At 30.0% G+C, this 15,281-nt stretch overlaps 1 protein-coding gene across 2 annotated transcripts in view; it reads left to right on the top strand.

Annotated features, from left to right (window-relative positions):
- Positions 1–15,242, top strand: part of LOC108754172 (protein kinase C-like) — a 17,337-nt gene extending 2,095 nt beyond the window's left edge. Inside the window, exons 2-10 of one of the 2 annotated variants that reach the window (XM_018496293.1) lie at positions 7,438–7,495; positions 7,559–7,778; positions 8,558–8,589; positions 9,261–9,331; positions 9,786–9,954; positions 10,037–10,804; positions 10,885–11,480; positions 11,565–11,713; positions 14,735–15,242. In XM_018496293.1, the coding sequence (XP_018351795.1) occupies positions 7,438–7,495; positions 7,559–7,778; positions 8,558–8,589; positions 9,261–9,331; positions 9,786–9,954; positions 10,037–10,804; positions 10,885–11,480; positions 11,565–11,713; positions 14,735–14,747 (2,076 nt within the window). In that variant the 3' untranslated portion in view covers positions 14,748–15,242. Of the gene's footprint in view, positions 1–7,437; positions 7,496–7,558; positions 7,779–8,557; positions 8,590–9,260; positions 9,332–9,785; positions 9,955–10,036; positions 10,805–10,884; positions 11,481–11,564; positions 11,730–14,734 lie in introns of those variants that run through there. The other variant, XM_018496292.1, reaches the window with a different exon arrangement.
- The last annotated feature ends 39 nt before the right edge of the window (positions 15,243–15,281 follow it).

Below are 15,281 nucleotides of genomic sequence, written 5' to 3'. Positions count from 1 at the left end.
GTGTGTGTGTGTGTGTGTGTGTGTGTGTGTGTGTGTGTGTGTGTGTGTGTGTGTGTGTGTGTGTGTGTGTGTATACACACAATTTTCGGCGACTCTACTTATACGGAACTCTTTTTTAGATCTTGCAAAATAAAGATTTTACACAGTTATTTTAATCGGTGCATTTTATTGAAAATTAAAAATACTTAAACTCAACAGGATACGTTATACCCCCGCGCGCGGTAACGATGGAAGTAAAAATACGTATGGTAACTGAGAGCTATTGAATCTGTTTTTTAGAGCTGAACTAGATACATACGCTCTTTGCACTTAAAATTAAATAAATATATATATTTGATATTTAGCAAAAGCAAGAAGAAAGTTCTAGTGTAGTACAGTTCAACAATAAAAACAAACCTGTTGATGCCATCGTTGGTTTCCTATTCTTTCTTCGTGATATTGGAATTTATATTATAACAAAAATTATTACTGACCGTAATTATGACTCGTTGATCTGTCAGTGTTTAGTTTTACATTTATTAGTTTAAAAAATTTTTATTTAAATTAAGCTAAAGATATTCTCCGTTCGAATTATGAATACCAAACACACGGATAATATGTATTTTGCACATCTTGATTCACACACTAAGAAAAATATTTTAAATTTCAATAAAAATTTATTTGAATAGTGCCAATTAAACATTTACTTACTTATTATAAATAAATGTTTACTTAATAAAAAGAAATTAAGTAAAATTAATGGTTTATTGCACCAAATAAAGTATATTTTTCTCTTTAATATTTAATTGAAACTATTCGAACAATTGATTTATTAAAATTTAGATCTTTTTTCACAATGCAGGAATATTGAGTAGAGATTCAGGGGTTTGAAGATTAGAATCCGATCAATTAAATAATTTTAATCCGTTTTGTTTTAATTAAATTCTAATCTTCAATTTACAATCTTCAATTAACACACATTTAAAGGGTTTAAGTCGATGTAAATTAGATATTATGTTTAGGAATAAAAAAACGATTGCAAATTTTTTTTAATAATTTGACTTAAAGCAGAATATATTGCTAATTTTATATATAAATGAGATTGATATAAATAAAATCGGTATATTCTTTAATATCTTCTTACTTTATATAAAATTACTCTAAATAAGATAGAGTGTATAAATGCTATTTTTATTTATTGCTGAGAAAGATTAAATTACCAACAAACCTTGAATTTTGTTCTATACATGCGTCTCTCACGTTTTATAGTTTCTATACTTATTTTATAATTGTGTGTGTGTGTGTGTGTGTGTGTGTGTGTGTGTGTGTGTGTGTGTGTTGCTAGGTGATGTCTCTTTAATCTAAAAAAATACTGCTTCTTGAGAAATATGTTTTAAACATAATCTTTATGCTGAAATTTTTGAAATGTTTTAATAAAGTGAAATTTTTTTGGTATTTTAAAATTATCGATGTTCTTTAAATTATAAAAACTACGATTTTTTTTTTATATAATTTGATTTCTGCAGTCACGATGAATTTAGAAAAGTATTTAAATAAGATTAACGGAAAGTTAATAATGTAGAAGATATTTTATTCTGACATTTTGACATTAAATGTGAAATATCTCGTAAACAATTCGTTTTTTTATTTTTAAATATTTTTGCACATAGAATAATGAAATGAATCGTGCAAAAAAACACATTTGCTTTTAAAAATAAAATATAATATATATTGTAAATTGTGTGCTCTTTTCAAAAACGATTACATTTTTTCGTGTGAAAACGATGATCATACGATATTTCCAAAATAATCGTCCAAAAAATATATCATGGTGTTCCTGAAACAAGTTTATTCTCTTGTAAGAAATTTAGATAACACATTTTTTAATTATGAATTGTTTTAGCAACGAGATTTTCGATCAAAGAGAGATGTCGAGATGTAAATTTCCTCTTACATAAATATGTGTTTTAGGTGTTAATTTACTTTTATCTCATTATATATATTTCATACGTAAAGTGTTTTACAAAATATTTAAAATTTATCAAAATATATCAGAAAATAAAAATATTTGTACTGTATATTTATATTCAGAATATTGAAGGAATATTTAGAGAAATCTATTTGTAACAGAATTTATATTTTGACATCTTTTATTGATCTTATCTCTTTTGTTTAAAATTTAATGGAACACAGTACATTAGGCAAATTTTTGTAACAAAAAAAAATTTTCTCTGTTTTAAATAGATCAAAATATTAAATAGATATTTATTACATTATGATTTTGGAGAAAAACATCGTATTTGAAGACACTTATATATAATTATACTAACATCAAAATAATACTTATAATAATTTAATCAGTAAATGAATAATTTTACAATATTTAAAAAGTATTATTAAAAAGTTTATTGTTAAAAAATTACATTTCTTATAATGGACGTTTAATGTTTTCTAACAAAATAAATAAAATGTGAAAAAGCTTTTTGTTATAAGAAACTGCAATATATTCTGTTGATAAAAAAAATTTATTTTTACAACAAATTTATTATTACACAGCCAATTTATCGAAAATTATCAAAAAGTAATTTAGAAACTATTTTTTTTATTTATAAAAAAAATTATGTAATATAAACATTTATTTTTATTTACACATAATTCATTGATTAAAATTAATCCAATTATAACTTAATTTTGTATATGACATGAAAATGAAGCTGTCTTTTTATCTTATATTAAAACAAAGCTTTAATTGTAAAAAAATTTTTTTATAATTCATGCACAGTCAGCTTAAATTGGAAATTATATAAATTCATAAAGAAAAATATGATTAGGCATGAAGAACTGCCTTGACCAAAAATATGGCTTTTTTCACTCTTATGCGCGTTTAATATTATTATATGGTTAAACCTAAAAGTGCATAAATTCTACATAAAAGTATAAAATTAATTCAAGAAGAATTACATTTAATAAAAAATATATTTTTAATTACTTTGAACCAAACAAAATATTTCTTATAGATCTTTTGATGCTGAAAATGCATGATTTCATACGTCAAATTTTACCAGCACGTCAGGTTAAATAATTAAGAATTTAATATGAATAGGAAGTAGCTTTTTTTGAGATATTTAACCTCCTTTTTTTTGTAAAAACAAAACGTTAAACGTTATTTTGACATTCTGATCAGATGAATGTATTGTTCATTCCCTATAAAATGCATTTTTTACTGTAATATCTTTTTTTAATTACTTATGTAGAATTTAAATACAAAATTTTTCTAATGTAACAAATTTTCCATCTATGAAGTTATGCAATATCACCGAGATAGATCATTGCAAAAGTCTTGGCATTTTTTTTGAGAAATGGAAAACAAACAGTGTAACTTCATAGAAAAATAAATGAAATTTAAATTTAAAAAAAAATTTTTTTTTAATCTATTTTCGAAAGATCTTTTTTTTTTAGTTTCTTTAAGTTTGATAATTTAGTTTTATGAAAATACCTCTTTTCCAATTAGACAGAATATTTGAATTATCAATTGTGTAAAGAATTGTTCTAAATGGGACAGAAAAAGGAACTGTTCTATCAAAGATATAGAAGTTATTACTATAATTATAATTAATTTTCTATGTGTTTTGTTATTAATATTCTTATTCCTATTAATACCAAAACGTTACACTTTTTGCAAAATAAATTTTAATACATTTATATTATAAAAGAAGAGAAAAAATATTAAAATAATGCAAAATTAAAATAATGCAAATCTAAAAAAAATTTATTTTTATATACATACATAAAATTTTATTTAATGAGTTAAAGCTTAAGAATATAAAATTTTATAAATAGTGTTACAAATTATTTTAGGTTACATCTCGGACAATAATAAATGTAGTATTTATGAAATAAAAGAATTAGTTACGACAGTTAGGAGATCAAATAAAATTAAAAGATCTAACAAATAATCGAATCAAACAAATGTTTCATAAAGTATAGCTGATAGAACGATTTTGAAGTATTAAGCAAGCGAAAGATAAATACGTATATATACTTATGTTACGCGGTGTAATTAAATATTAATAATATACAACTTATATAATACGTTGTGCTATCTAAAGTATTAAATATTCTTAAATTAAAAAAACTAAATTACAAACATTAAAATAATTTATTTGCATAAAATATTTTGCTTATCCTGCGCTGATAGAATCATATAAGAGAGTTATAAATTAGTATTTAAGATAATAATGAAGAGAAATCAACTTTAGAGGGTCGATTTCCTATCAAAAATGCTGATTTTTTTTCTCTCTTGTAACTTTTCTATCAACGCAATAATATATGCTATGAAATCGAAAAGAATATTTATATTGATCGAAAATATACATATCTAAAATTGCAGATCCTAAAATCGTCTGTTTTATTGATTTAGTAGGATTTCCACACATACAATTTACGTGTATTGACATCACTACATACTACATCAATATCATATGCATAAATTTTTCTGACGCATTTTCATGTCGAATTAGGCGTCTAAATCTAATTTCAAGAACTCAACGTTGTTTGTTCATGTAATCTATTAATCTAAACTACAATTTCGTAAATACAGATTGTAAAAGCTATCACATGAAGCAATGTTGTCGCCTCGATGTGGTCAAATGTAGACGCTACATTCAACTAACAAGTAGTAAAAATTTCATTTTCAAACATTTCGGTATAAGCTCCACTTTACAGACACATATTAATGCGTATACTTTAATTCGGAAAAGAATTTTTAAATCTGAAAAAAAAAAAGAAAAAGAAAATGCGACACAAAAATTATTGCATTTAGTCGATAAAATAGACAAATAAAATTATAGAAGCTTAGACAACATACATATTCAAAAAGCAGACGTCTGTAAGACATTTTACAGATGTCTTGAGGACATTTCTATGACACGATATTTAAAAGACATCTTGATGATATTTTGAAGACATCTATATCCGCATTTTGGACATGATGTTATCTGGGAATCCCTTAAATCTTCTATGTGATCTTCAAGATGTCTTAAGGAAATTGTTCATCAAAAATATAGGTATAAGACATCTTGAAGATACTATATTGATATAGATGTCTATCAGACAGATAGATTATATATTGATATAGATGTCTTTCAGACAGTTTCCATAAATATTTTAAATATTTTAAGGGGATTCTGTTATATAAAATCGTTTGTTTTTACTGTTTTGGATATCCAGAAAACAATATGTCCAAAATACGGACATAAAGCTTCCTGAAGATGTCATTCAAGTTGTCTTTCAGACATCATGTAAAAATGTCCTCAAAATCCATAAGACATATGTCCCCTTTTTGGACACGCATGTTGTCTCTGTATCTTGTTGACGACAAGGTGAATTTTCATGTATATCCCAATGTTTTACCATGAGAAATGATTATTTCTGCATTTTCTTTGTCACGTGAATTTCAGTTGCAGTCGATAATTTATCTCTTTCGTTTTACCAGAGAAGATGAATTATCGACTGCAACTGGAATCCACGCGCAGGGTGCTCAAACTGAAACATAGAACAGTATTCTATCAACAGTTCAGTTTTATTTCAAGACGGTAAATCTTAAGTAATGTCTTAAGGTGCTAATACTTAGCTAGGCTAGAAGGCTTATCAGAGGATTGGTGATCTTAAGACTGTACTTAAGATAATCTTAAATATAAAAATCTCAAGATCTCAACTATGAATACCGGCTTGTGGTTCTACCCCTGTTTTTCTAGATGGCATCACTGTATGCTACACAATCATACACACATACACACCCCACACCCCACACACACACACACACACACACACAGAGTGTCTATGATAATTATCTTTTTTTTGTAAGTATATACCCATATACATTAAAGTATTTATATGTATCGTGAAATATCAGTTTTGGTATAATTATATATAATTAAAGCAACGGTGAATAGGATCCTGGGTTAGATGAATGACCGTAAATTTTTGTATTTTTGTTAAACATGAAGAAGTTTTCCTCACTTTGGTAGATGACGCATAAAAACATTGAGCACCCTGTCCATATGCAAAAAGTGTTTAAAGCCTAGGGGATCAATCATGTAACTTTAATTTTCCCTAATGCGAAAACGTGAAAAATAAACATTTTTTTATGTATGTATGTACATATATACATATATAAAAAATTTTCATATATATATATAAAATTTTTGTTTTTCACATTTTCACTATAGGTAAAAAATTACATGATTAATCGTCAAACACACAGATATAATCATTCCAGTATGTTGAGCACGTTGTGTCATCGTGCAATCAATATGCATTGCTTTTTAGCAACGAATAGTTGTAGGATAGAATAGTCGTAACACTTTTTTTTTTAATGAGTTTTGGAATTCATCGAGCAAGTTGGCTCTTATGGATCTATTGAAAAAAAAAAAGATGTTGCAACTATTCTGCCTACGATTATACACAAGCGATACTATGTAACACAATAAGGTTTAATGCACAATTGAAAAGCATAGTGTATGGCTAATATTAATTAGATTTTTCCGTTTTTTATCGTACGATAAATTTTGCAAGCGTGTTAATTGACTGCAGGAGAAAAAGGTTCTCAGATCTCTTTATTCTATATATTCAATTAACAGGCTTAAAAAATTTGTCGTATGATAAAAATAAGATAAATGTAATATTAGCCTACGACTGTGTTCCGTTTCTGGAAAGCTCTTTTAGCGGAATCCGTCATGATAAGTGATAAATTATACTGTGTGCGTGTGCGTGCGTGCGTGCGTGTGTGCGTGCGTGCGTGCGTGTGTGTGTGTGTGTGTGTGTGTGTGTGTGTGTGTGTGTGTGTGTGTGTGTGTGTGTGTGTGTGTGTGTGTGTGTGTATTGATAGCTACAAATTAAAGATTATAAGTATATATAACTTTATCATATGGGGAAAATTTACTTATCTTAGAAAAATTACTTATCTTAGAAAAATCTTGCATTTAAATGTTATGTAACATGGCTAAAAAATAAGGTATTGGAATAAAAAAAATACATTTTATAGAGAGTGAACAGTCAACTTTGGATCAGAATTTCAAGATAACTTTAATTTAAAAAGAAATATTAAATGCTGTAAAAAGTCATTTTTTGTACATATTTCTACATTCAAAATTTTAGGATCACATTCAAAAATTTAGGAAACTTTGATTTAATGTAATTTTTTCTTGTAAATAAATACTATTTTAAATTTATTATGTAGACTTGAACTTTTATTGTATAATCATTTGGACTTTTTATAATCATATTCTACAATATCTGGTCTTTTTCTGGAAAAAAAATATAATGAAAAATTTGCATTTGTGTTAGAATTATACACAATATTCAAATGAATTTGAGAAAATTAGTGTATAGACTGTATATATGAAAATGTAATGTGCATTTTTAGGCCTATCTAATTAATAATGAAAATTGTTGCAGGTTGATTTAGAACCTCAGGGAAGATTACGACTAATAATAGCAATGTGGAATGCGCCAAGTAAGAAAAATCTCAATGTTTTATAAGTATACATGATTTAATTAACGTGATTTAATATTTTAGTTCGGCAACCAAGTTTTCATGGGGAGTCTAGTGGTGAAGCACGTAAGGCACGTAATAAAGGCAAGAAAGATCGGCATGAAAGAGAATTTCAAGAGAAAGAAGAGCCCTTGAGTCGCCAGAGAGTGATGCGACGAAGGGTTCATCAAATAAATGGACATAAATTTATGGCTACCTTTCTGAAACAACCGACGTTTTGTTCGCACTGTCGTGACTTCATTTGGTATGTATGCCTGTAGAAAAACATCGCTTCTGTTATTTAAGATTCTATATACAATACTTCTTGATCGCTATCTTTGATAGCAGAGTGCGTGCTATCTCAAAATAGGAAAATGGGAGCATGCTTAAACTGTATATTTCACCCGTAATTACATTTACAAACACATCAAAATTTAGTTAATAGTACATCTCGAATTAATCAATTAAAAAATTTGCAAAATGCAGGATTGCATGCATTGGGTATTTGGTCTTTTCTCATTATCTGTATTAGTAATGTCAAGGAAAGGTATTTATTAGCTAGTATGTAATTAATATTGGTTTGCATTGGAGATTGGATTATTATAAATAATTATTTTAACTCGAGAGACTCAAGTACAGATTAGAATAAGCAAGCTTGGTATTGCTACCAGGGTACATTCTCTACAAACACTATTTGGGATTTTTTCTGTTTTAAACAGGGTTACATGTTGGGTTTTATAAAAATACATGCCTTATATAATTTGCTGAATCCATTTCAAAATATTTAGGTGTTGGAACATTTGCACAACATACTGTTCTAATTAGCAATATTTTTAAATAAACAAATACTTTGTAAAATAAAAGTTTAAATATTGACTAGGATCTATGAAGTGATTTGATCAATCTTTCTCATCACACAAGTCATTAATCATATCAAAATCAAGGAGTAGTATAGATGATGACTAAGCATGGTTGAAGAAAGCAAACGTATGTGTCTTAGGAAGGATTATGAGGATGTGACGTGTTTTGTCTATTATATTTCAGGGGCTTTGGCAAGCAAGGCTATCAGTGTCAAGGTGAGAAGACACATACACTGTTATTAACAGATTATAGTTATGTATCCGCTTGCCGCACCCTTACGTATGAATGTGTGCAGTTATGAATGTGTATGTGCGAGTTTTAACGACGAGAAAAATCACGATTAAGACTCTTATTTCATCGATTTAACGTTTTACGTCTTTAATGCTTCATTCCTAACTACCATAACGTCCTATAATTGTCGCGTCAATTTATGCATTTTCTATTCACCACGACTAGTACACATGACCGCCTTGGTATTATTCTGCTTCATGATTAAATATTTTATTACTTAACTTATTGCTATATTAGTTAGTAACGTAAGGATTTTGATTCTTAATGTATTAGCTAGGTCTCTGTCTATCCTGATTTTATTTCGTTTCGATACAATTTAGATTTGTAGCTAAATAGTTTTTCAGTTTATTACATGTTATCCTTCAATACAAATTCCAAATATGCTATCTTAGAGCTTGATAATATTTTTAGTATCGAAACTACTGCTGATGTTGAGAATAATATTAAGTGAATTTCAATTTTATTTCTGCTTATGGTATTATTGTAAATAATTTCCGGATGCGTCTTATCACGCATGCAGCTAGCTTTGGACGTGCTGTTACATCTTGGAAGCGAGCATTTTTATAAGGGGATACTTTATGTATTGCTGTTTCAGTATGCACTTGCGTAGTCCACAAAAGATGTCATAACTTGGTGATAACGAATTGTTCAGGAATGAAAGAAGAGGTATGTTTATTAGTTATTTCTATAGTGACGTAACATAATAGAAACATCACAAGTAACTTACGTTTTGCATTATTAATTGACATTATTACCGACGAGATATTATTAAAATTAACTCTGGACAAATTTTTGAAAAAATTATCAAAGAGGTCTCAGGGAATACTCGGCAATAATGGGACTATTCCAAGGATATATTAATAAGGATTTTGCCTTCCTTAATCACCGTTTTATCAGAATCTTATTTGTGCATTTCTTATGATTAAACAGTGATTAAATAAAGTTGTGATTAAATGATTCAATCAGAAATTGTGTATTTGCGCGAAAAATATAATAATTTATATCTATGTGTATATACACACACAAAAATTTCTCTATATTATCAAAATCTTGATTTTATTTTACTAAGTTTTATCATTTTATTATTACTTTCTAAGATTTTAAAAATTTTTTCAATCAGATTATTGTAGTCGAAGGAGAGGAAGGGACTCAAATCACGCAGGCAACAGCACGCTTCAATATACACGTTCCCCATCGGTTTAATCCTCATAATTATAAAACATTGACATTTTGTGACCACTGCGGATCTTTATTGTACGGCTTCTTCAGACAAGGCTTGAAATGCGATGGTAATGTAATATTGTTTATATTGTTTTCTATAAAAATTTTTATTAAGTCAATTTATTAAATTGCGTTGTATTTTTCCTATAGTTTGCAACATGAATGTTCATAAACGATGTTATAAGAACGTTGCACCCAGTTGTGGTATAGATACCAAGGCTTTGAGTGAAATTTTGAAAAAAATAAATTTCTGTGCAAATAAGCAATTAAGACTTCCGAAGATTAGAGTATCTTCACGGCCACAAACACCTACAGTTGCAGAAAAGGATGAAGATAAGAAAGATCAAGATGATAAAAAATTTAAAAAAGATAAAAAGGGAATGAAAAAAGGACAGAAAAAAGGACAAAAAGACAAAACGATAAAAATATCTTCAAGGGATGATCAGACAGACGAATTGGGCGCAAGTTGTTCGAGTCAAAACGACTCAACCAAAGATGATTCGCAATTGAGTCAAAGAGATTCCACTAATTCCAAAGATGATTCGCAGTGGAGTCATAGAGACTCATCTTACGCCAAAGATGGTTCACAGTTAAGTTTAAGAGACTCATCTAACGAAGATGACGATAGAAACAGCAATGTAAAAAAAATTGGTTTAGATGACTTTAATTTTATTAAGGTTCTCGGTAAAGGTAGTTTCGGTAAAGTAATGTTAGTCGAACTGAAAAGTAATCCCGAAGAGATTTACGCCGTGAAAATCTTGAAAAAAAGTGTTATTATTCAAGATGAAGATGTAGACTGCACCATGACAGAAAAGAAGATTTTAATCCTCGCAGCAAAACATCCTTTCCTAACGGCTATCCACAGTTGTTTCCAAACGGTTGATCGACTCTTCTTTGTTATGGAATATGTGAAAGGAGGTATAAATTCCCATTTTAGAATAAAATGTGAAAGGTACCTTCTATTTTGAATACTCCTATTATCTCTTGATTTATTTCAGGCGATCTGATGTTCCATATCCAGAAGGCTCGAAAATTTGAAGAGCCGAGGGCACGTTTCTATGCAGCAGAAGTGACACTCGCGCTTCAGTTTCTGCATAAACATCATATTATATACCGCGACCTGAAACTGGACAACATACTGCTGGATGCGGAAGGACATTGTAAACTTGCGGACTTCGGAATGTGTAAAGAGAATATAATTGAGGGAGAATCGACGGCATCGACATTTTGTGGTACGCCTGACTATATAGCTCCGGAAATACTTCAAGAATTGCCGTATGGTGCTAGTGTTGATTGGTGGGCTCTCGGTGTGTTGTTATACGAAATGGTGGCTGGACAACCACCTTTCGAGGCCGAGACCGAAGACGATTTATTCGAAGCAATATTGCGAGATGACTTAGTGTTTCCAGTGTGGGTTTCTTCAGATGCAGTGTCTGTTGTAAAAGCTTTTATGACCAAGAATCCTGCCAAGCGATTAGGTTGTGTTGCAGCCGACGGTGGCGAAAATGCTATAAGGGTCCAGCCATTTTTCAAACATCTAGATTGGGAAGCTCTCGAAGCGCGTAAAGTAGAACCTCCAATCAGACCTAAAATTGTGAGTCTCGCGTTTTGTTATTTTAATTAATAAATACTAAATAACACAGGATTGTATTACATAATTGCTCCTCGAAATTTTTAGAAAAATGAAAAAGAAGCGATTAATTTTGATGCCGTGTTCACAAAAGAGGATCCTGTATTAACGCCGGATAGTCCAGACAAATCGTGCGACATCGATCAAGAAGAGTTTCGTGGATTCTCCGTAGTAAATAGAGACTTCAATCCATTCAGGTATACTACGCAGTAAGAGATGACAAGTTTCAATGTAATATCATCCTTCGATTTTATTGTAATTCGGTTTTATTGTAATATCATCCTTCTCGCTTAACGCGTTGCTTTGTACAGTACATTTGTTATCTTGTTAAGCATGAAAAACGGTTTTGAGACTGCTCGAGATTTCTGAGCTACGTCCGATGGAAATGATTCCATCTGTCGCAAAAGGAAGCTTTTTGACCAATCAAAACACATTGATGGCATGATCAGAAATATTAATAAGAATTCGAAATTATTAAAAAAACTTTATTCAATTTCAGATCAAATAGAATACGGTACATATAAATCAGGCGATGTCATAAAAAGGACTTTTTTCTTGATTTATAATGTTTGCTTGAATAGAATTCATTAATAATTTTCAATCAAAATAGATAAAGGCATATAATTTGCCAATAACTATCCCCGCTCTTTCTTTCTCTTTCCTCTTTCCCTCTTCTTTTTCTTTTTTTTTTGTGTATTTTTGTCTAGATATCCATAAAAAATAAAAATTAAAGAAAACAAATTCAAAAAATAGTTGTATTATATATGTTCATTAGTTGTTTTTTTTATATTACATGTGGCATCTATTTCGAATCAAAGTATATATTTTCATATATCTTGATTTGAAATAGCCATGTCATATATATTTCATAATTTATATCATACCTATGTATTCATATAATAATAATAGCTCTATTGCATATCATATATGCAATTGAATATTATGTACATATAATAGACGATATATAAATATATATAAGATATGTAAAATATATGAAATATATAAAAATTGTAAAGAATATAAAGAAATAGTAAGAAATTGGAAATAGGCGTATTGCTTGGGCCTTGCATTTTACACATGTACATATTCAATAAACAATATGATTGGAAACAAGACATATTCAATAATTAAAAAGTAAATGAGAATGGACCAGATTAATTGCAATAAGATGATGCACATTTCTTTTTATTTATTTTAATAATTCTTTTTCATATTTTTAATCACTTACCTTTTAATTATTGAATACGTACATATGTTTGTATATATCTAATTTATTTATTTTAACAAGGCATATGGAGTAAGCGAGAAGGACGGTAACTTAAAAAGAAATTTAGTTTAACATTGGAAAACTTGCAGCGAACATATTGTAAATTTATATTTGTAAATTTTCACGGTTATTACCATACATATATAACTTCGCAAAGTGGATATTTTTGTAAAAACAAGTGCATCTAAGTGATTTTGATGTTTAGGATTTGTTACTGGTGCATATGAGCTGCGTTCATTTTAAGTGCTCACACACTCTAAGTTTTAGGATGCCATTCCATGACACAGACAGTTTTTCACATGTATCGTGTAACCAGTTAGGAGCCATTGCGCATATTTCAAATTATTGCAGCTCTATGTTTTCTATTACGCTACTATTAAATTCAATTTCTATATATCTCATGGAACAAGTGGCATATATGATAATCAATAATATTTTTATATTCTTTTAGACTATTCAAATAGAAATATCAAAGATAGCAATTTATTATTATTAGTTAGGGTGCTATTTTATTTGTGAGTTTTTTGTCGACAAATGTGTACAGGACAGAGAAGTCCTCGGATCTCTCTATACTATAGCCAATCAACAGCCTTGAAAAATTATCACGACAAAAACTCACAAATGAAATGGCACCCTTACGCGAGTTTGTAATACGCTCCATGTGACACATGAAGATGAATTCTGCGTAACGTAGCATACACACTTATATATGTACGTTTATTGTATACAATTTCTGAAAATCGTCGAGTTTTTCTCATGCATGTGATTTTTTTACTAATAAATGCTACCTTTGATATTTATATTAGAATAATCTAAAAGTATATGAAAATATAACATACAGAAATTCATAACAGAAAATGCGTAGTAGAAACGTAATGATTCGAAAAATGATCCCCGGTTAATTACACACATTATGCGCAAAATCTGTGTCACTATGTGATGACGCCCTGATTCTATCTTTATTGCTTACTACATATGGAAGGAAGATGGAATGAAGTGAGGGTGTTCCGTTTCACGTATGATGCTCATGATATATCATTTATATTCTTGTTGTTCACCAAAAATTAAAAATGGATATAACGATACATCATGCGCATCACGCGTGAAACGGAATGCACCCTTAGAATGAAGCGTCCAAAGCGAACGCATCTATGAAGAGCTCATGAGTCGTTCTGTTTCACTCCACGTGCAATTCATGCCTGTATGAGAATGGTCTTCCGTGCAATGCCGCGAAAATTATTTAAGCGGGAAAGAGATCGTTCTGCGCGGGAATGTTCGCTACAAGTTGTGGACATTTGTTATTCTGGAATTCGTAACAAATGTCCTAGAAACTACTTAAGTTAATATTAAATTGTATGAGTATTCGTTAATGAATTCCAGGCGCGTATGGCCCGTTTCATTTTTCTAGTCACAATAAGAGTGATAAGAACAAGAGAACGAGTCGATGCGCTCATATAATGCGTTGTTATCCATACGGTTCATGTGCAGAAACGGAACGCAATCTTTTCTAGGACTTTCTGGCGCTTCATTTTGAAACAAATTATAACTTATAGCAATTTATTTCAAAACGATGCATTGCAAAGTCATAAGATCATGAATCTATTTATATATAAAAAAAAAACATCTACTTAGAGACGTGTTTGGGCTAGAGTAGGTGAATAAAGCGAGGAACATAATATATGCAAATTCAATGTATGTCATAGACAATAGATTGATAGAAAAACGTAATGAGTGTTAAAAAAAAAATGTTTAGTACTTAATTATAATAATTACGAAACGAGAACAATATCGGGAGCATGCGTTATATTTGGACGCTTTTTGGCGCGTATACCTTCCGCTTAACGACAAACGAAAATTGGTCGCAGCGTGCTCCCGGTGTCTTGCCGTCATCGGCGACGGCAAGTGCAACTCGATATCATGATATCATCATTGTATAAACGTACATTTTTAGGTCTGCAAAATAAGAGAACGCAAACGGGACTGTAAGGAGCACTTACCCTTGTTTTCCGGACACCCAGATCCTCACGATACCAACGCGTCTTTTGAGGCGCGTTGGTATCGTGAGGATCCAGGTATCCGGATCTTCTTGTACGAAAATAGAAATTCTTTGCGTCTTCGAAGTAGGAAGGTGATGTGAGGAAAGGGAGCCCGAGACACATTTCATTGATTGTGCACTTTAGCAAGTGCACAATCAATGAAATGTGTCTTGGGCTGTTGCTCGTTGTTAAAGCGATCGAGCGTTGACCAGCAAATGTTAATGTTCCGAGCATCAGGAGTATTAACTTCCGATGGAGACACTGTGTCGATACTTTTCTTCTTCGTGTACTTCCATATGTATATTTCCCGCTAGCTATACCGTATCGACGGTCGTAATCCGGTTACGGCTATTAATTGCATGTCTCCTTATATTTATTGGCATTTTTTTTCTTGTTCCCCTCTGTGACTCATCTCTCTTCTTCGGCCCGTCGACACGATAGAGAACTATCTCGGTGTAAAAG

Source organism: Trachymyrmex septentrionalis, unplaced genomic scaffold, assembly GCF_001594115.1.
Source record: "Trachymyrmex septentrionalis isolate Tsep2-gDNA-1 unplaced genomic scaffold, Tsep1.0 scaffold77, whole genome shotgun sequence".
NCBI classification, from domain to species: Eukaryota; Metazoa; Arthropoda; class Insecta; order Hymenoptera; family Formicidae; genus Trachymyrmex; species Trachymyrmex septentrionalis.
The sequence above is the reverse complement of the archived record's forward strand: the minus strand, read 5'-3'. Positions and strand labels throughout refer to the sequence as shown.